Genomic DNA, 19,452 nt, shown 5'->3' on the forward strand with positions numbered 1-19,452 from the left:
CCCCCTTGCAACTAATTAAGTTTAGTCCCATACTGCTAAGCGAACAAGGTGTTTACCACCTTAAATATGTTACCTCTCAAACTATCTCGAGCACTTGGTCTTCATTGAACTATATGTGTAGGATTTGTGGCTGCAATATGAATTCTCGCCAGTACCTATACAGGTACGGTGAGGATTCATGTTGACTATTTAGATTCTACATAAAAAGATCAATGATGACCAATGTATATTTTTGATGTTTTTACATGCTTAGACTTAGCAGTAGCGTTTTTTAGGACAAAGCACTACTGATATTGGGCTTAGTAGTAGCGCGCTCCCTGTACCCACGCTACTGCTAATGCAAAACAAAACATGCAGCCCGGCCGGCCCCCCGCACGCTCATCGTCTCTCTCAATCGTCCCCCTCCGCCCGACGCCGGCAGCTGCGGTTAGGGTTTCTCCTCCGCCACCGCCGCCGCAGGTAATGCTCCTCCCCCTCTCGACGCCCCTCCGCTGCTCCTCCACCCTCTCGCCGCCCACTCTGTCGCTGCCCGCGAGCTCTGGGCAGGCACCTTTGGCCGACCGCCCTCAATCCTCTCACCGGCCGCTGTCGTCGCCCCCTCTCGTAGGAAAGTCACCGGCCTTCCCCTCGTCAGCACCCCTGACCGAGGTCACCATGCCATCCCCCCTCCTCGACAGCACCCCCCTAGGGTTGCCCTACCTAGATGCAGCGAGGGCTTACGAATTTCATATGGATAACTAGATGCTTTTGTTTTTCTGTAATAAGTTATTTTTTGCAAAATGTAGGTGCCAATTTAGTTGAAATGCTTTGGTAGGTGGTACCGTGATCTGCTAGATATTGGTTTTGATACAAGTATTTAGTTTGCAAGTGCTAAGTTAATCCCAATTAAATTTGCCACTTGTTTTTTTAACCAGTTATCTTAGGCAATAGGGGCCAAATTTAACCTATAAACCTTGCTATGCTACCTGCAAACCTGGGCGATCTGCGTCGCGCGAGCAATCTGCATCGAACAATTTACCTCGCTGGCAATTTTTCACAGCGGTGTCAAACATCCAACCGCTGGTTTCTCTTGACGTTGCTCTTTCATGCTGCAGCAGGGGCTTCTTTCGTCACGGGCCCAGCTTTACAGTGTCCCTCTCCTGTTCGTGTGTGTATCTGGTGAAAAAAAGGTTGACTGCAACGAGCGTGGGCGACGTGGGATTGGCAGGCGGGTGGGTAGGAGCGTGCGGTGGGATTGGCCAACCCTATCCACCAATCCCCCGTCCGCCTCGAGCCCCGCATCCCTCCTTCCCTGCGCGCTCGGCCGGCTCCGGCAGCAGCCGCCTCCTCTCTTCTTCACCTCCGGCGGCTAGCGCGGTGTAGGGAGCGTCGAGCGCCACCGCGCATATGGCAGCGGCGACAGCCAGGATGCTGGCCCTCGGCCAGGAACGCTGCGGGCATGGCTTCTCCTCTCCTCCCGATTCGCCTCCTCTTCTTCGTGCGCGGCGAACGCGACAGCCATGGCCGCTCCTCCCGATTTGCCTCCTCTTCTTCGTGTGCGGCGGCCGCTGCAGCTCCTCGCGCCGCCCTCCATCCACCCTGCCTCTCTTGTTTTCCTCCTCTCTCAGATCAGGCGCCGTTGCTCGCCGTGGTTCCAGATCGGGGCGGAGTTCGCCGCCATTGAGGAGCAGGGGAGGGCGAGGCCCGGGGCTCCACCGCAGCGCGCGCTACACTGGTGCCAGGCTGCATCTTCTCCTACCCACGTAAACAGCGAGCAGAGGCGTAATCACGCAGGTGCTAGGTGAGCTCTTCCTCCACCCTGCAAGTTGATTGCTCTCAGCACATAAAAATACTGCTCAAAAATTAATTGCTTTACCTTCTCGCCCATGCCCAATTTTGGGGAAAAGGAGAGACGGATTTGGGAGAGCCTTCTTCAGATTTTGCTCTCGAGATTCCATGTATTTTCGCTGCACCACCGGTTGCCCAGATTCATACATCTCCAGTACATTACCTTTTTATTTCGATTTTGGTTCTTTCAGATTTCCAATTTGTTGGCTGCAAAAGGGGTCTAGCAATCTGCATTCTGCATAAATTTTATGCTTTAATTGATTTATTTCGAGTGAAATCATGCATGATAAGGATTACTGTTATTGGAGGAAACATTGTGTTCAACATGTTTGGTCGTAGATAAAAGGAGGGGGCGTATTATTAGGATGGTACTTATCAGTTTCTTGGAAGTAGTTTCATCTATTTGTTTACAACATTTTTGGCTTGCTTCCTTTTATTATTGGAATGTGTATACACACGATCTTATATCTTCCAGGTTCTTTCTCATTTTAACTCCTCTGCTATGGATTCTCCTAGGTTGCAGGCGATGATGAGCTCCTGATGGTCTACACGGTCCCGCTTTGCCATGGAGGTAAATGAGACGAAGTGTACCAGGAAATGTGCATACACACCACACCGAATCCACCACTATTTTCTTGTGGCGAGGAGAAGATGCAAATGCCTTCAAATCCACCAATTATCCCCACTACTATTTCTTTGGCCATTTTTTCCCTCTCTAATCATGGTTATTTTGTTTATTCTTTTATTGTCTGCAGGCTAAGCAAACCTTGCCTCTAGCTAATTGGTCTTTGAAACTGGAAAGCTGTTCATATATAAGATTCCTAGGTCTATTATTTTCGACAAGTGAGTGCTCATATTCATGATCTAGAACTATGGTATTATCCTTTGATTTCTTCTGTATTTTCCTTCATGGGTTTTTGTTGGTGCTTGGCTATGTTATGGGATGGAACCTCCATGTGCCATTATTTCTTAGGTGATCAGTATGTGGTGCTGAAAGATTAATCTCTACAGAATGATGTTGTGCACATCCAACTTCAAACAATGCAAGAAATCTAGCATTTGACTAGCCGTATGCTACATCTCATACAATTTCTAATACTGTTCCTATGTAGTTGGTGCTCCAAAGGGCAAAGTTAATGTTTTGTTCATCGCTTATGTACCCGTTTCTTCCTGTTTGGCAGCGACATGGGTTTCCATGTACTTGATAGATGCTTTCCTTGTGTTCATGTGTTTCATATATGCATATATATGTTGGCGCAGCTCCTTGGTCTAGCTCGCCGGAGTCCTCCCCTCAATCTCTGCTCTCCTCTCTCTGGCGCACACCGAAGAAGAAAGGAAGAAGAAGAAGATACAGTGGAGACACAGGACACGGTGGATTTCCGGCGCACATACGCCTGCCGCACGAACGGCAATTTTCTTGAGCACGAACTCGACTCCACGGCGATTACAATGATCAACATAGGGCTTTTATAGCCGGCTGGACACAGGTGCACACACGCACACATGACCCAGCACCACACCGCCCACTAAGTATATTTATGACCTGGCTCCAATTTTTACTGCTTTTCGTGGCAGTTTGAATAGTACTCTTTAATCCTCTAAAAAAGGGATATCCATGCATTTAAAAGAGTGCACCTCTAAAAAGTGATTCCGTATGAGTGGCCTGAGATTACTATGATGCTATGTGAGCCTATAGTGTATACTGAATCAGATAATTAAGTACTAGATGCACCAATTTAGCTCATTACCTTGCTTCGCCATTGTGTAGATGCAAAGCTATTTTTTCTTTGTGCTGAATGTTTGCCACTATTTTTCATATATGCTCATTCTTATCTAACCAAACAGTCCCCATGAGGTTATCGTGCATGTTAGGTTTGTACATGTCCTTATTTGTACCAAATCACTAAACTAAACTGTATATAAATAACCCCTCCCCTCGAACACCATGTTATCATACTTGGTTTCTTGTGAGCAGTACTTCAGTTTAGATTGACATATACACTTTGGTATATAGCATTTTTGCCTACCTCTGTTAACTATTTCGCATAGATAGATCGTTTGCTTTGGAGAGGGATTAGATAGGCCTTACGTAAAGTTGCCAGAGTACGATTAACCTCAAGTTGTAAGTAAGCATGATAAACAACCCCTTCCCTTCTATTTACTATTAGTCACCAACTGAATTTTCTGATAATGGCATTCTAGGGATCATACAATCAATCCAATGGTTACCCTTGGTGTGCTTTCTGGATGGACTAATCTGAAGATGCTAAAATTTTCTGATAATGGCATTTTAGGAATCATACAATCAATCCAACTAATACATTTTTGTAGTTCCTCTGTTACAGAGGTAAAATTTCTACTAATTTTGGGAAGTTATTTTTGTTGCATGTTCCCCTTTCTTAGTCTTCTATTTGTTCAAATGTAAACATCCGAGCTTATAATCCTTATTACACAATGAGTCTCACCATTCTATCATTTTCCTGGAAATTTGTGCTCACATAGTTTCGTTTTTAATTTGGGTGATACTTCTGTTCCCATGATTTGGTGCACTACATATAGCATGGGACATTATAGGCTTATTGAGCATAATTGGTTTGGTGCCAAAAATAGGCATGCCAATGTTTGGCATTGTGCCAAATATTCGCTACTACTTGGTTGGTTACCGAGTTGTCTTGCCTATCTCACATAAAGTTGCCAATATTTGGCAAGTCTTGGTATTGCCAATATTTGGCAATTCCAACATTTGGCTAGCCAAATATTGGCAGCAAACCAATCATGCTCATTTTCTTTTCGCTTCGTTCATGCACTGATGCATTAATCTTCTGGTTATGGCATCATTATGTAGTCTAGAGATATGCAATGACAACCATGGCTTTGGTGTTCAGATAATCTGGTTAGTATACCATTTATAGACTAAAGAAGCCTTGGCATCTTATCAAAATTCTTTAAGCCTACATATTATGTATGCCCAGTTAAGTACCTTGTACCAGTACCTTAATTAGCCTCTTCTGACCATTGACTGTTTGAGCTGCTGTAGTAGGACTCAGAGTTTCAAAGTTACTAGGCATCTGGACATGCTTTTATTTTAGTTTGTACAATTTTGTGTACTTTTGGTTTCAGGTTGCTGCTGCAAGGTGCAGCAGCAGGGGAGAGGAAGGAGGTCTGTGATAGGGGGAAAGTGCAGGCTGGCCCTTGTTCATAGGTTAGCCATTGGATCTGGATACTCATGTTAAAATTGCAAGGTATATGAACCAAAACTTTTGTATATTAACTTAGTTAAGAGAAAAATAGTCAGCAACTATGTTATGTTCATATGTATTCTCCACAGTTTCCACATGTAGATTTTATTGTTTGAAGGCAAAGAAAATTGCAGCATGAGCATAAAGACAATTTAGCCGGGGGTACCCAAACTGAGAGGGAGGTTAGCAGCAAATGAAAGACCGCAACTTAGGCTTCCATGTCTCCCTACTGTTCAGTTTAGACCTCCGAAGGTCGAAGGTAAACAATACGTCAGCCCAACTTTTCAGATTCCAGTAATCGAACATATAAACGCTGCTAGAGTACCCGCCATTCCAGTGCCATCCCTCACGCGCAACGATCTGGATCGCCCATTTTGCCTCTGTGTAAAGATATTGGTCCTTCTTAACTGGCTGTCAAACATCCGACCGTCTGTTTTGCTTCACGTCGTGCCTTTCCAGTTGGGTGGATGATGCCTGGGCCAGCCATCTGGGTGGGACCGTGTTGCAGTGTGCGTTGCTGAATGAGTTTGGGTGAAAAAAGGGGTGGATCGTGCTGTGCGCGGTGAAAAGCCCAATCCCTCGTCCCTCCTCTCCTCGAGAGAGAAGATGAGGGAGAGAGAGAATGTAGGAGAGGAGGGACAAAGAGAGGACAATGGAGAGGGAGGTGCAGCGCCGGGAGAAGAATACAATGGGGAGCGGTCTTCTGGAGGTGCATCTGGTCCATGCCAACCAACGATTTCCTCAGCGAGTATTCCACTGCACGCCTTCCGTTGAATCCGTCTGCAATTGTTTTCTTCATTTCCTCTTTGCCTTCTTGATTGGCTCAACATGCTCATTGTGAAAGGCTGAGAGTTTATCCATCTTTCGGTATTCGCCGGATTTGATGATGTGCGCCTTCTTCCTATATCAGCCAAGATTGAACACAAATTTGCACGGCCATCCTGCTTGAAGATTGTAGCACACACAGATTGCTTGCCAAACTAAAATAACTAGGAGCTTCTAATTGGACCCTTCAAGCAATAGTGTTGTTAATATATTAGTTATTATATTATATGTTACTAGACTATTAGAATAACTTCCTGATATATGTGTTTATACGATTTTCTGACATTTAATGCAAAAATATTGATGGCCAGGCACTATACTGTGTATAAACAAAAATTCCAGTTTTTCTTTTCGTGGTTGCAGCAGTTTTTATGTACCAATTGTGTGACATTACACTACTCTTCACTTTCACAGGCCATGGAACACTAAATAACCTGGCAACGGATACCCTGTGGTCTACCATTACCATTATCTGTGCATTTTGGATCTATTGGATGTCTGAATGTAATGCTAATCGACATTTACTGATGCAAAGGTATGTTCTATTTGTAATATGAAATTATTCTTATTCATACCTCCAACAGTCCATCTCATATTTTCTATTTGTAATTTGAAATGATTCTTATTTGTTGTCTGGCGTCTGGTTGTGTTCAAACAAAGTTGGTCAGAATGATATAGTTGTTTTTTCAAGTTGGTTACGTCAATTTTTCCAGTATAGTGATTATTTATTAGTTCACATAGTACATAGTACCACCGGCCGCTAACTACATTTTTTTTACAGATTTTGCAGGGATGTAGATATATATTGTGATGTTTCACTACGATCTTCAAGTGTTTCAGTTCGTATTTAGCAGGATCACATGTTGACCAATGACTCTTTGTTTTCTCACTGATCCAGTATACTCAAGAACTTGAATATTGTGTTTGCTGTGAGTTATTGACAGTTCCTTGATTTTTGCAACTCAGGAGTGAAGATGGCCTTCCTTTGGTAGGCGTAGTGAATGAATTTTCTTCTAATTCAGGCCATGGTTGATACCGCTCGGCGTCTGGATCTGCCATGGAGTGGCTACCATGGGCCAACCAGAGCTGGGTGCCCCTGTTTCCGACCTCGAGGCGATTAGATTAGAGTCTGATTAATTATGTATCATTAGGTCCTTCCTTTGGCTATTAATCTATTGTGGTCTACTTTTCAAGCTCATACAACAGGTTTATATTGAATTAAATTTTGTATAGATAGCTGTAGCGATTCTAGCGGAACATCTTCAAGCTTAAGTTGCTGAACTGATATAGCTTGTTGTGTAATGCATCTTGATACCATACATGTAAACTAGTTTAGGAAATTGTGTTGTTCTGAGATAATTTCTTATTTGAAAACATTACCAACATAGGCATGTTACCTTCACACAGGGAAAAAGTTATTTTGTGACCTAAAGATATGATTTATGGGCCTACCTCAATATCTCAGGAGTTGTCCTTTCCTTGTTAACCCTGTACACTTCACAAGGCCCATCTGTTCAAGGTAGAGATAATGAAAGAACATGTATGCTTCCTTTCCTTGTTAACCCTGTACACTTGACAATGCCTCATTTCTGAATAAAGTCTAAACCCAACTTTTACTGTTCATTGACCACCATTTGCAATCGACGCTGACAGCAGAAGGACTGAGCAACAGGAGGAACTTCATCGACCCAGCCATGAGCATATGATGCTCTGGCGAGTCGATGAGGACCGTCATGGAGATCTGCCCGCGGGGCCTGACCAAGGAACCAATGCTGAGGCCGTTAGACGAGGACGTGCTCTAGAACCTGCAGTTTGCAGCCCTGGTGTAGGATGACTGGAACTGCGAGGAGTCCCCGCTCTCATCGTCACAGATCCGTGCACAATCCGCAGAGTACTAACCTCTAGCATGGTATGTGTCTTTTTACGTGCAGTTTGTCACTTGCATATCTAAATTCGTACTTTGGAATGATGATCAGAAATTGCAACTAGGGTCTGAGTTCTGAAATGACATGCTGTCCATGTTCTTGGCAATCTTGCAGGTTGAGAAAAAATATTGGCAAGCATTACCATTATGATCCTCCATCGATCATCAGTGTTGAAGGAATTTCTGTTTCTCTTCATATAGGATACAGATATGTGATTCTCATGTGCTCCTTTTGCTGGAAACTTGCTAATCTTAGGGGTGCTGCTACAGGTGTAAAAACCGTTTTATCAAAAGAACTAAAGTAGTAGCTAATCCAAGTATTGAAGAATTGACGCATAAAGTTACGGTATGTTGGCATGAAGTCAGAGCAGCGCCTGAAGACTACACAAGATAGTTTCTGGTGACCTTCAGTCTATATGTCCTAACCAACAGCAACCACCTTTTGTTTCGTATCAATAGATCCAGTATCTTTGCCCTTTTGGCGTTGCTCTGAGCAAGATATGTATAGCCTTTAGATTTTCATTCATGTATGATACTGCATGTACACTTTAGACCTCATTACTGTCTCTGTGGTCAAAAGAAGTTTGTGATCAATTGTTCTATATATGTAATCAACAGCCCTTCTACTAATATTTTCATAAGACTATTTATATATGTTTACACTGGTTAGAGAAAATCATGACATTGCCAGCTGCAATTTAATATTTCCATATGTTTCAGTCTGTCTCTAAATATGTTTATAGATATGTTTATGTGTACTCTTTCAATACTTGGCTTGCTCTCGCCCTTTGCGCCATTGGCGCAACGGGTCATCTAGTTAGATGAAATGTGTCTTGGTAGGTGGTACCTTGATTTGGTAGATAACTTATTACAGATCTTAGGATTATACCTTTGGTAGGGGTCAAATAGTTTTTTCGGCAATAGGTGCCACTGAAATGCTTTCGTAGGTGATACCTTGTCATCTTGTATGTTACTAGATCTTAGGATTATAGTTGTCCATCAAATTGCTTCTCGCGGAAGAATCTCATCATCAAATTGAGAGCTTGTTGTTTACTTTTTGGGATCGGGTTCCACTATGAAAATATAACTGAAGAAGAACCAAAAATATCACATGCTACTGTTTTTTTCTTTCCTGTGAAGTGGATCGTTAATGCTTTGCTCATATTGCTTTAGGAAAATGGCGCCACCACCACCACCACCATGTCGACTGTGCAAGTCAAGGTGCGCCAGCAGCCTTGCAACTGGCAAGCTGTTCGGCTTCTACTTCCAGCCGAGTTTTCGTCATGCGGCGGTAAGAAATTAGATGAAATCTAACAACTATTTTATTTTTAGTGTTGGCATTATTGCATTGTGTCTTTTTCTTTTTTTACACAGATCGTCCCATGCAATGTGAGGTTGAAATTCAACAAGCTGACAGGAGACATTGTGACATTTGAGGCTCCTGGGGGGCCGTACACTATGGAGGTCGAGAAAGGACGCAATATGTCGCAGATTGGAGGAGATGGATGGGCCCATTTCCTCGCCCGCATGCGTCTTACTGGTGGTGAGTTGATCAGCTTCTCCTTCAGAGCAGGAAGACCCAAGCTGGCTGTCATTTATATCAACCTGGTGGAAGATGATGAAGATGACGAAGATGATGAAGATAATGAGGACCCACTCGATGAAGATGATGAGAACCAACTTCATGAAGCCATCATAGCTCAAAGAATGAGGCTGAGCGAGGAGGAGGTGTGCAACCTATGGGACATAATTCCGCCACATGATGACTTTGTCTGTGTGCCATTCGTGACCCGCCTAACAAGTACCATGGTCGATCGGCATGAAATGGTATATATATGACTTTAGTAATTTGATGATATATATATGCTTTATTGTTATACTTACAAATGCAAATTATCCGACGATATGCTTAGTGAATTCGATGATATGCTTAGTGCAGAGTCCAATGATATGCTATGTGGAATCTAGTCGATGATATGCTTTAGTGTAGAGTCTGATCACATGCTTATTAGTGTAGAATCCAAGGAACTATTAATAGTGTAGATAATCCATATATACTTATTAGTAGAATTAATGCTTAATTAGTACAAATGTGTGGTACTGTGTCTTTTGATAGTGTAGAAATCTATACTTAATAGAAATATATTTGCAAGAGTATGTGCGAGGCTATTTATTAATTGATATGTTTTTCTTATTCAAAAATTGCCAAAGAACCTATCTGTGAGTTGTGGTATCGAGCCTGATGTAGAAGGCTCAGTTGGACTACGCCTTACCGCAAGGGGCTCCATCACCACCTGTACTTACCGCATGGACACAGACGGTCGCACACACTTAAACTCGATTGGGTGGAAGAGATTCCTTGTTGGCAAGAATCTTCGTGTTGGACAGGCCATCCTAATTACTATCAGGAACACCCACCGCCCAGGCTTGAGGATGATGATCGTCGTCGATATCATCTATAACTACATATGTGTGTGTGGCTATATCATCTAGAACTACATATGATGATCGTCGTCGATATCATGTAGAACTACATATGATGATCGTCGTCGATATCATCTAGAACTACATATGATGATCGTCGTCGATATCACCTAGTACTGCTTGAGGATGCATGTTGAGTATATATGAAATTTTTATCTAGTACTCCCTTCGTTCCAAATTAATCATCGTGGTTTTAGTTCAAATTTGAACTAAAACCACGACGAGTAATTTGGAACCGAGGGAGTACTACCTAGTACCTATAATGCTTTATGAAATTGATATCTAGTAGTACCTAGTATCTGGAAATTGCAATTTATTGAAGCTGAAACGGGGTAGGAAGCCAGGGGGAAATGATGAAAGATATAGCAGTAGCGCGGGGCTAGGAAATCGCTAAGCCTAACTAATAGTAGCGCGTTCCGGAAAAGCGCTGCTAATATAGTCAATAGTAGTAGCGCGGATACAGACCGCGCTACTACTAGCAGTTAGCTGTAGCGCGGCTGCCCGCCCTGCTGATAGCCTCAAAACCCGCGCTACTACTAGGGTTTTCTCTAGTAGTGTCTATTTGGGGATGGCTTTTCCATTATGATATGCATCGCAAGCCACTTGAGGTAACCAGCAAAACGTACCGAAAGGGGCTGCGGCTCAGCACCCTCTTCTATAATGTTCTGTGGCAGAATCAAATTGTGGTATTCTGGGAACACCCTAAGCAAAGAAACCTTCCGCATGTTCTCATTTAATTTGCTGCTGTGCATGACATTTTCTGTAAAGACTCTACCTTTTGCAACCTCCAACAAGTCGCCACTAGTACTCACTCTATCTAGGACAGTGCAAGGATTCTTCCTCCAACGAATGTGGTGACCCACCATGACCATGAATGACATTAGTGACCGAGGGCTTCTGATGATCTTTGTGGGAGCAAGGGCCGGCGGCGTATCCACCATTTCTGGCATGCTTGTCGACCCTTTTGACTGAATATGCTTCTGAACCTCTGCTAGAAAATCAGGTAAGACTTCCTTTAACCTTTCATTGACTAACTTACTATTTTGTCTCTGTCCCTTCTCTATTTTTCTTACTTACTGATCCTTTTCTTGGGGGATAGTAGGCATCCCAGAAAGTACTATCCACGTAGAGATTATGGCCTCGTGTGGGCTCTCCCTTCCTCTCGAGGGCATAGAGATTTGGGTCGGATGACCACCTTGGGGCATCTAGCGACTCATCATACCTTGGTGTGTTTTGTGTAAAATTTTCCAGTATGAACAAACTAATATCGTCTAGAAACTGGTCCTAAACATATATATGATGGAAAGTGTGGTTATATAGGCTAATTACGTACCGCTCTTTCGGCCGCCGTCGCCACTGCAGGGTCTTCGAAGTAGTAGAGTCCGGTTTCTTTATGAAGCACAGCTAGGGATCGGAGATATTTCTTGGCACACGGATCCAGGATATTACTGAAGGGTGTCGGTTGACGTTGTGAAGAAAACATAGCATCATGCTTATCCCAGATTTGCTGCTTCCCTTCATAACCACGGGTGCCTAGATTGTGATTCCCTACCATTTGGCTTCGGAGCTGCATAGACTTCTCTTTGTCCTGTTTGTATGCATCGGTACTGCTAGGATATATATTTTGGATATACTATATAGGCATTTAATATAGTCTTGGTAATCAAGGTACTCCTTCCGGTCCTCATTGGTACTACCAGGATATAGTTTTTGGATAAACTCTAAATCATGCCCGTCGTCAAGTAGTTTTTTGCACGGTATCTATTACTATTCAAGGCCTTACTGAACACACGCATGGCATGGATTTCTGCAAGTGCATTGTCTCGGTCGTTGAACTTGAAAATATCTCCCATCTTTGCTAACAGGAGCTTTCACTATTGCTTGTTTTTAGGGCCCCTTAAGCATCTAACGTTGATGTCACAGTTTCCACGGGTGATGGCAGCTAGGACGTTACCCCATTTTGTTGCGTTCTTGATCGGACTAACGGGTCTCCCCACTTTGTTAATCCGTTTTATTATGTAAGTAGATGTAGGCACCTTATTCTGTGATCTACGCTTTCGCAGCTGAATTTCCAAATCATCTTGTGCACCATTGAGGTCTCCTTCCTCTTCAGCACCATCCAACTCTTCCTCTTCAGCAGCAGCGTCGGAATATCCTTCCCCATCTTGCATTTCCTCTTCAACAGCATCTGATTCTTCCCCATCTACCCCTCCATCTGCAGCATGATCGGTCTCCTCGTGCAACTCGTAAGCATAACCTTGCTCATCCTGTTGGGGAGCCAAAGCCTCGGCCCGAGACCGTGTATGTCTCACCATCTTTTATCTGCAAAATGAAGATTGCATCCATAATGAGTAAAAAAAGAATTACATATTAATAATAATTAAAAAATTGGCAAGATGAGTGCTAAAAAAGAGACATATTAAGTGCCAGAAAATCGACGAAATGGAAGTAATCAATATTTTGTCAAAACTTTTAAACTCATTTCTATTCCCTGTGAAAGAAGACAACAAAACCCCAATAAAATTCACCAACTGGCCATCGTCATTTATCAAAAAAAATTGGCATGACCTTCGCTAAAACTTGGATGTATAGAATGCCAGAAATTCGACGAAATGGAAGTGAATCAACATTTCGTCAAAACTTTCGCACTCATTCATATTCACTGTTAAAGAAGAAAACAAAACCGCAATGAAATTCACCACCGGCCATCACCATTTATCAAAAAGAAAATTGACATGACCTTTGCTAAAAATTGGACGTATAGAATGCCAGAAATTCGATGAAATGGAAGTGAATCAACATTTCATCAAAACTTTGGCACTCCTTTTCTATTCCATGTAAATCAAACCACGCGCGAGCATCGACACACATCACAATCAATTGTATCATATTCATCCATCATAGCAGAACAACCCGTGAACACGAACATATATAGCACAGACAATGAATAGTAGAAACCAGTTGAAATCAATGAACATGTATAGCAAAAACAATGAATACAAGCAACAATCCAGAGCAGCCCTGTGTAGAGATGGCCGAGCAGTGTTGGTGCGGGCGGCGCACGCGTGCCGGTAGAAGGGTATGTGGAGATGGCCTACGATGTCGTCCGTTAGTACGAGCGGAGGGGGTCGCTGGAGAGAGGGCCGGTCGAGAAGAGCCGGGGGCGGCCGATGGCGCGCTGGTGTGGGTGGAAGGGGGAAAGAGGGATGCAGGCCGGGAGTGGCAGAGCATGTGGCGCGCCGTGTTGCCGGCGGTTGTGGGGACTGGCAGAGCGCGGTGGCGTTTGGGGGAGGAGGGATTGGGTGAGGGAGCTCTGAAATTGGGTGGGCATGGCCGGGTATCTTTCCCGACAGACCGTGCGGACGTAATTTTCGTCAAGTGCCGCTTTAAAATTTTGAAAAATTAGCGGCAGTGGCAGGTGAGAAGCACAGCCCGCCACAAGGGATTTAACCCACCACTGGCAAGCACAATGAGTGACCCGCCACAGCTATGTTCAGCCAAAAGTGGGCACCAGGCAAGGTCAACTTGTGGCGGCTGCTAAGGTACGCCTGTTGGAAATATGCCCTAGAGGCAATAATAAATGGTTATTATTATATTTCTTTGTTCATGGTAATTGTCTATTATTCATGCTATAATTGTATTGTCCGGAAATCGTGATACATGTGTGAATACATAGACCACAACCTGTCCCTAGTAAGCCTCTAGTTGACTAGCTCGTTGATCAACAGATAGTCATGGTTTCCTGACTATGGACATTGGATGTCATTGATAACGGGATCACATCATTAGGAGAATGATGTGATGGACAAGACCCAATCCTAAGCATAGCATAAAAGATCGTGTAGTTTCGTTTGCTAGAGCTTTTCCAATGTCAAGTATCTTTTCCTTGGACCATGAGATCGTGCAACTCCCGGATACCGTAGGAGTGCTTTGGGTGTGCCAAACGTCACAACGTAACTGGGTGACTATAAAGGTGCATTACGGGTATCTCCGAAAGTGTCTGTTGGGTTGGCACGGATCGAGACTGGGATTTGTCACTCCGTGTGACGGAGAGGTATCTCTGGGCCCACTCGGTAATGCATCATCATAATGAGCTCAATATGACTAAGGCGTTAGTCACGGGATCATGCATTGCGGTACGAGTAAAGAGACTTGCCGGTAACGAGATTGAACAAGGTATTGGGATACCGACGATTGAATCTCGGGCAAGTAACATACCGATTGACAAAGGGAATTGCATACGGATTGATTGAATCCTCGACACCGTGGTTCATCCGATGATATCATCGTGGAACATGTGGGAGCCAACATGGGTATCCAGATCCCGCTGTTGGTTATTGACCGGAGAGGCGTCTCGGTCATGTCTGCATGTCTCCCGAACCCGTAGGGTCTACACACTTAAGGTCCGGTGACGCTAGGGTTGTAGAGATATATGTATGCGGAAACCCGAAAGTTGTTCGGAGTCCCGGATGAGATCCCGGACGTCACGAGAGGTTCCGGAATGGTCCGGAGGTAAAGATTTATATATGGGAAGTCTTATTTTGGTCGCCGGAAAAGTTTCGCGCTTTATCGGTATTGTACCGGGAGTGCCGAAAGGGGTCCGGGGGTCCACCAAGGGGGTCCACCAGCCCCGGGGGGCCACATGGGCTGTAAGGGGTGCGCCTTGGCCTATATGGGCCAAGGGCACCAGCCCCAAGAGGCCCATGCGCAAGAGATAAGAAAGAAGGGAGAGTCCTAAAGGGGGAAGGCACCTCCGAGGTGCCTTGGGGGGGAAGGACTCCCCCCTGGCCGCACCCTTCCTTGAAGGAAGGGGCAAGGCTGCGCCCCCCCTCTCCCTTGGCCCTATATATAGTGGGGGGAAGGGAGGGCAGCAACATCTAAGCCTTGGGCGCCTCCCTCCTCCCCTGCAACACCTCTCTCTCTCTCGCAGAAGCTCGGCGAAGCCCTGCCGGAGACCCGCTACATCCACCACCACGCCGTCGTGCTGTTGGATCTCCATCAACCTCTCCTTCCCCCTTGCTGGATCAAGAAGGAGGAGACGTTGCTGCACCGTACGTGTGTTGAACGCGGAGGTGCCGTCCGTTCGGCACTCGGTCATCGGTGATTTGGATCACGGCGAGTACGACTCCGTCATCCACGTTCATTGGAACGCTTCCGCTCGCGATCTACAAGGGTATGTAGATCCACTCCTTTCCCCTCGTTGCTAGTAGACTCCATAGATGCATCTTGGTGAGCGTAGGAAAATTTTAAATTATGCTACAATTCCCGACAGTGGCATCATGAGCCAGCCCTATGCGTAGTTACTATGCACGAGTAGAACACAAAGAAGTTGTGGGCGTTGATGTTGCCAATTCTTCTTGCCGCTACTAGTCGTTTCTTGTTTCGGCGGCATTGTAGGATGAAGCGGCCCGGACCGACCTTACACGTACGCTTACGTGAGACAGGTTCCACCGACTGACATGCACTAGTTGCATAAGGTGGCTAGCGGGTGTCTGTCTCTCCTACTTTAGTCGGAACGGATTCGATGAAAAGGGTCCTTATGAAGGGTAAATAGAAATTGGCAAATCACGTTGTGGTCATACGTAGGTAAGAAATCGTTCTTGCTAGAAACCTACAAACCACGTAAAAACTTGCAACAACAATTAGAGGACGTCTAACTTGTTTTTGCAGCAAGTGATATATGTGATATGATATGGCCAGAAGATGTGATGAATGATATATGTGATGTATGAGATTGATCATATTCTTGTAATAGGAATCACGACTTGCATGTCGATGAGTATGACAACCGGCAGGAGCCATAGGAGTTGTCTTTATTATTTTGCATGACCTGCGTGTCATTGAATAACGCCATGTAATTTACTTTACTTTGTTGCTAAACGGTTAGCCATAGAAGTAGAAGTAATCGTTGGCGTGACAACTTCATGAAGACACAATGATGGAGATCATGATGATGGAGATCATGGTGTCATGCCGGTGACAAAGATGATCATGGTGCCCCGAAGATGGAGATCAAAGGAGCATGATGATATTGGCCATATCATGTCACTATTTGATTGCATGTGATGTTTATCATGTTTTTGCATCTTATTTGCTTAGTACGACGGTAGCAAGTAGGATGATCCCTTATAATAATTTCAAGAAAGTGTTCACCCTAACTGTGCACCGTTGCGAAGGTTCGTCGTTTCGAAGCACCACGTGATGATCGGGTGTGATAGATTCTTACGTTCGCATACAACGGGTGTTGACGAGCCTAGCATGTACAGACATGGCCTCGGAACACACGCAATACACTTAGGTTGACTTGACGAGCCTAGCATGTACAGACATGGCCTCGGAACACGGAGGACCGAAAGGTCGAGCATGAGTCGTATAGAAGATACGATCAACATGGAGATGTTCACCGATCTTGACTAGTCCGTCTCACGTGATGATCGGACACGGCCTAGTTGAGTTCGGATCATGTTTCACTTAGATAACTAGAGGGATGTCTATCTGAGTGGGAGTTCATTAAATAATTTGATTATATGAACTTAATTATCATGAACTTAGTCTAAAAAATCTTTACACTATGTATTGTAGATCAAATGGCCCACGTTGTCCTCAATTTCAACGCGTTCCTAGAGAAAACCAAGCTGAAAGATGATGGCAGCAACTATACGGACTGGGTCCGGAACCTGAGGATCATCCTCATAGCAGCCAAGAAAGATTATGTCTTAGAAGCACCGCTAGGTGAAGCACCAATCCCTGAGAACCAAGACGTTATGAACGCTTGGCAGCAGCGTGCTGATGATTACTCCCTCGTTCAGTGCGGCATGCTTTACAGCTTAGAACCGGGTCTCCAAAAGCGTTTTGAGAAACATGGAGCATATGAGATGTTCGAGGAGCTGAAACTGGTTTTTCAAGCTCATGCCCGGGTCGAGAGATATGATGTCTCCGACAAGTTCTTCAGCTGTAAAATGGAGGAGAACAGTTCTGTTAGTGAGCACATACTCAGAATGTCTGGGTTGCACAACCGCTTGTCTCAGCTGGGAGTTAATCTCCCGGATGACGCGGTCATTGACAGAATCCTCCAGTCGCTTCCACCAAGCTACAAGAGCTTTGTGATGAACTACAATATGCAGGGGATGGAAAAGACCATTCCCGAGGTGTATTCAATGCTGAAATCAGCTGAGGTAGAGATCAGAAAAGAACATCAAGTGTTGATGGTGAATAAAACCACTAAGTTCAAGAAGGGCAAGGGTAAGAAGAACTTCAAGAAGGACGGCAAGGCGGTTGCCACGCCCGGTAAGCCAGTTACCGGGAAGAAGTCAAAGAATGGACCCAAGCCCGAGACTGAGTGCTTTTATTGCAAGGGAAGTGGTCACTGGAAGCGGAACTGCCCCAAATATTTAGCGGACAAGAAGAAGGCCGGCAACACCCAAGGTATATGTGATATACAAGTAATTGATGTGTACCTTACCAGTACTCGTAGTAGCTCCTGGGTATTTGATACCGGTGCGGTTGCTCATATTTGTAACTCAAATCAGGAACTACGGAATAAACGGAGACTGGCAAAAGACGAGGTGACGATGCGCGTCGGGAATGGTTCCAAGGTCGATGTGATCGCCGTCGGCACGCTACCTCTGCATCTACCCACGGGATTAGTTATAAACCTCAATAATTGTTATTTAGTGCCAGCTTTGAGCATGAACATTGTATCTGGATCTCGTTTAATTCGAGATGGCTACTCATTTAAATCTGAGAATAATGGTTGTTCTATTTATTTGAGAGATATGTTTTATGGTCATGCCCCGCTGGTCAATGGTTTATTTTTGATGAATCTCGAACGTGATGCTACACATGTTCATAGTGTGAATACCAAAAGATGTAAAGTTGATAACGATAGTCCCACATACTTGTGGCACTGCCGCCTTGGTCACATTGGTGTCAAGCGCATGAAGAAGCTCCATGCAGATGGACTTTTGGAGTCTCTTGATTACGAATCATTTGACACGTGCGAACCATGCCTCATGGGTAAGATGACCAAGACTCCGTTCTCCGGAACAATGGAGCGAGCAACCAACTTATTGGAAATCATACATACCGATGTGTGCGGTCCAATGAGTGTTGAGGCTCGCGGAGGATATCGTTATGTTCTCACTCTCACTGATGATTTAAGTAGATATGGGTATGTCTACCTAATGAAACACAAGTCTGAAACCTTTGAAAAGTTCAAGGAATTTCAGAGTGAGGTTGAGAATCAACGTGACAGGAAAATAAAATTCTTACGATCAGATCGTGGTGGAGAATATTTAAGTCACGAATTTGGTACACACTTAAGGAAATGTGGAATAGTTTCACAACTCACGCCGCCTGGAACACCTCAGAGAAATGGTGTGTCCGAACGTCGTAATCGCACTCTATTGGATATGGTGCGATCTATGATGTCTCTTACCGATTTACCGCTCTCATTTTGGGGTTATGCTTTAGAGACTGCCGCATTCACTTTAAATAGGGCACCGTCTAAATCCGTTGAGACGACACCGTATGAATTATGGTTTGGGAAGAAACCTAAGCTGTCGTTTCTAAAAGTTTGGGGATGCGATGCTTATGTCAAGAAACTTCAACCTAAAAAGCTCGAACCCAAATCGGAAAAATGCGTCTTCATAGGATACCCTAAGGAAACTATTGGGTACACCTTCTACCTCAGATCCGAAGGCAAGATCTTCGTTGCCAAGAACGGGTCCTTTCTAGAGAAGGAGTTTCTCTCGAAAGAATTGAGTGGGAGGAAAGTGGAACTTGATGAGGTGATAGTCACCCCTTCCGAGTCGGAAAATAGCGCAGCGCGGGAAAATGTTCCTGTGGTGCCTACACCGACGGGGGAGGAAGTTAATGATGATGATCATGAAGCTTCGGATCAAGTTGCCACTGAACTTCGTAGGTCCACAAGGACACGTTCCGCACCAGAGTGGTACGGCAACCCTGTCCTTGAAATCATGTTGTTAGACAACGGTGAACCTTCGAACTATGAAGAAGCGATGGCGGGCCCGGATTCCGACAAATGGCTAGAAGCCATGAAATCCGAGATAGAATCCATGTATGAAAACAAAGTATGGACTTTGACTGACTTGCCCGATGAGCGGCGAGCCATAGAAAACAAATGGATCTTTA

The 19,452-nt window shown here is 44.5% G+C and overlaps 1 protein-coding gene across 19 annotated transcripts; it reads left to right on the forward strand.

Annotated features, from left to right (window-relative positions):
* The first annotated feature begins 1,113 nt into the window (after positions 1–1,113).
* Positions 1,114–12,025, forward strand: LOC109748883 (uncharacterized). Of its 19 annotated transcripts, XR_012201595.1 has the most exons (14): positions 1,154–1,780; positions 2,344–2,398; positions 2,583–2,670; positions 3,088–3,314; positions 4,948–5,069; positions 5,156–5,325; positions 6,306–6,426; positions 6,673–7,431; positions 7,545–7,800; positions 7,931–9,106; positions 9,190–9,642; positions 11,126–11,302; positions 11,402–11,525; positions 11,662–12,025. XR_012201595.1 is itself a non-coding variant. In XM_073507697.1 (13 exons), exons 11-13 carry the CDS (start codon positions 8,966–8,968, stop codon positions 11,175–11,177), a joined length of 651 nt encoding a protein of 216 aa, XP_073363798.1. In that variant the 5' UTR covers positions 1,154–1,780; positions 2,344–2,398; positions 2,583–2,670; positions 3,088–3,314; positions 4,030–4,174; positions 4,948–5,069; positions 5,156–5,325; positions 6,306–6,426; positions 6,673–7,431; positions 7,545–7,800; positions 7,931–8,965; the 3' UTR covers positions 11,178–11,295. The 19 variants fall into 19 exon arrangements, 8 of the variants coding, with proteins under 8 accessions (XP_073363800.1, XP_073363804.1, XP_073363797.1 ...); XM_073507697.1 differs by lacking the exons at positions 11,402–11,525; positions 11,662–12,025 and adding an exon at positions 4,030–4,174 and having other exon boundaries at positions 11,121–11,295; XM_073507702.1 differs by lacking the exons at positions 11,402–11,525; positions 11,662–12,025 and adding an exon at positions 4,030–4,174 and having other exon boundaries at positions 6,673–7,410; positions 7,548–7,800; positions 11,121–11,295.
* Positions 12,026–19,452: the final 7,427 nt, after the last annotated feature.

The sequence above is a fragment of the Aegilops tauschii genome, chromosome 2 (genome assembly GCF_002575655.3).
Source record: "Aegilops tauschii subsp. strangulata cultivar AL8/78 chromosome 2, Aet v6.0, whole genome shotgun sequence".
NCBI lineage: Eukaryota > Viridiplantae > Streptophyta > Magnoliopsida > Poales > Poaceae > Aegilops > Aegilops tauschii.

Bases quoted from the DNA above. Each gene is read 5' to 3' on its own strand.
- LOC109748883 (XM_073507699.1), top strand. From the start codon at position 8,966: ATGCTTTGCTCATATTGCTTTAGGAAAATGGCGCCACCACCACCACCA. The intron at 9,107-9,189 runs GTAAGAAATTAG...TTTTTTACACAG, and splicing joins CGAGTTTTCGTCATGCGGCG to ATCGTCCCATGCAATGTGAG. The intron at 9,643-11,120 runs GTATATATATGA...CACTCTATCTAG, and splicing joins TGGTCGATCGGCATGAAATG to GACAGTGCAAGGATTCTTCC.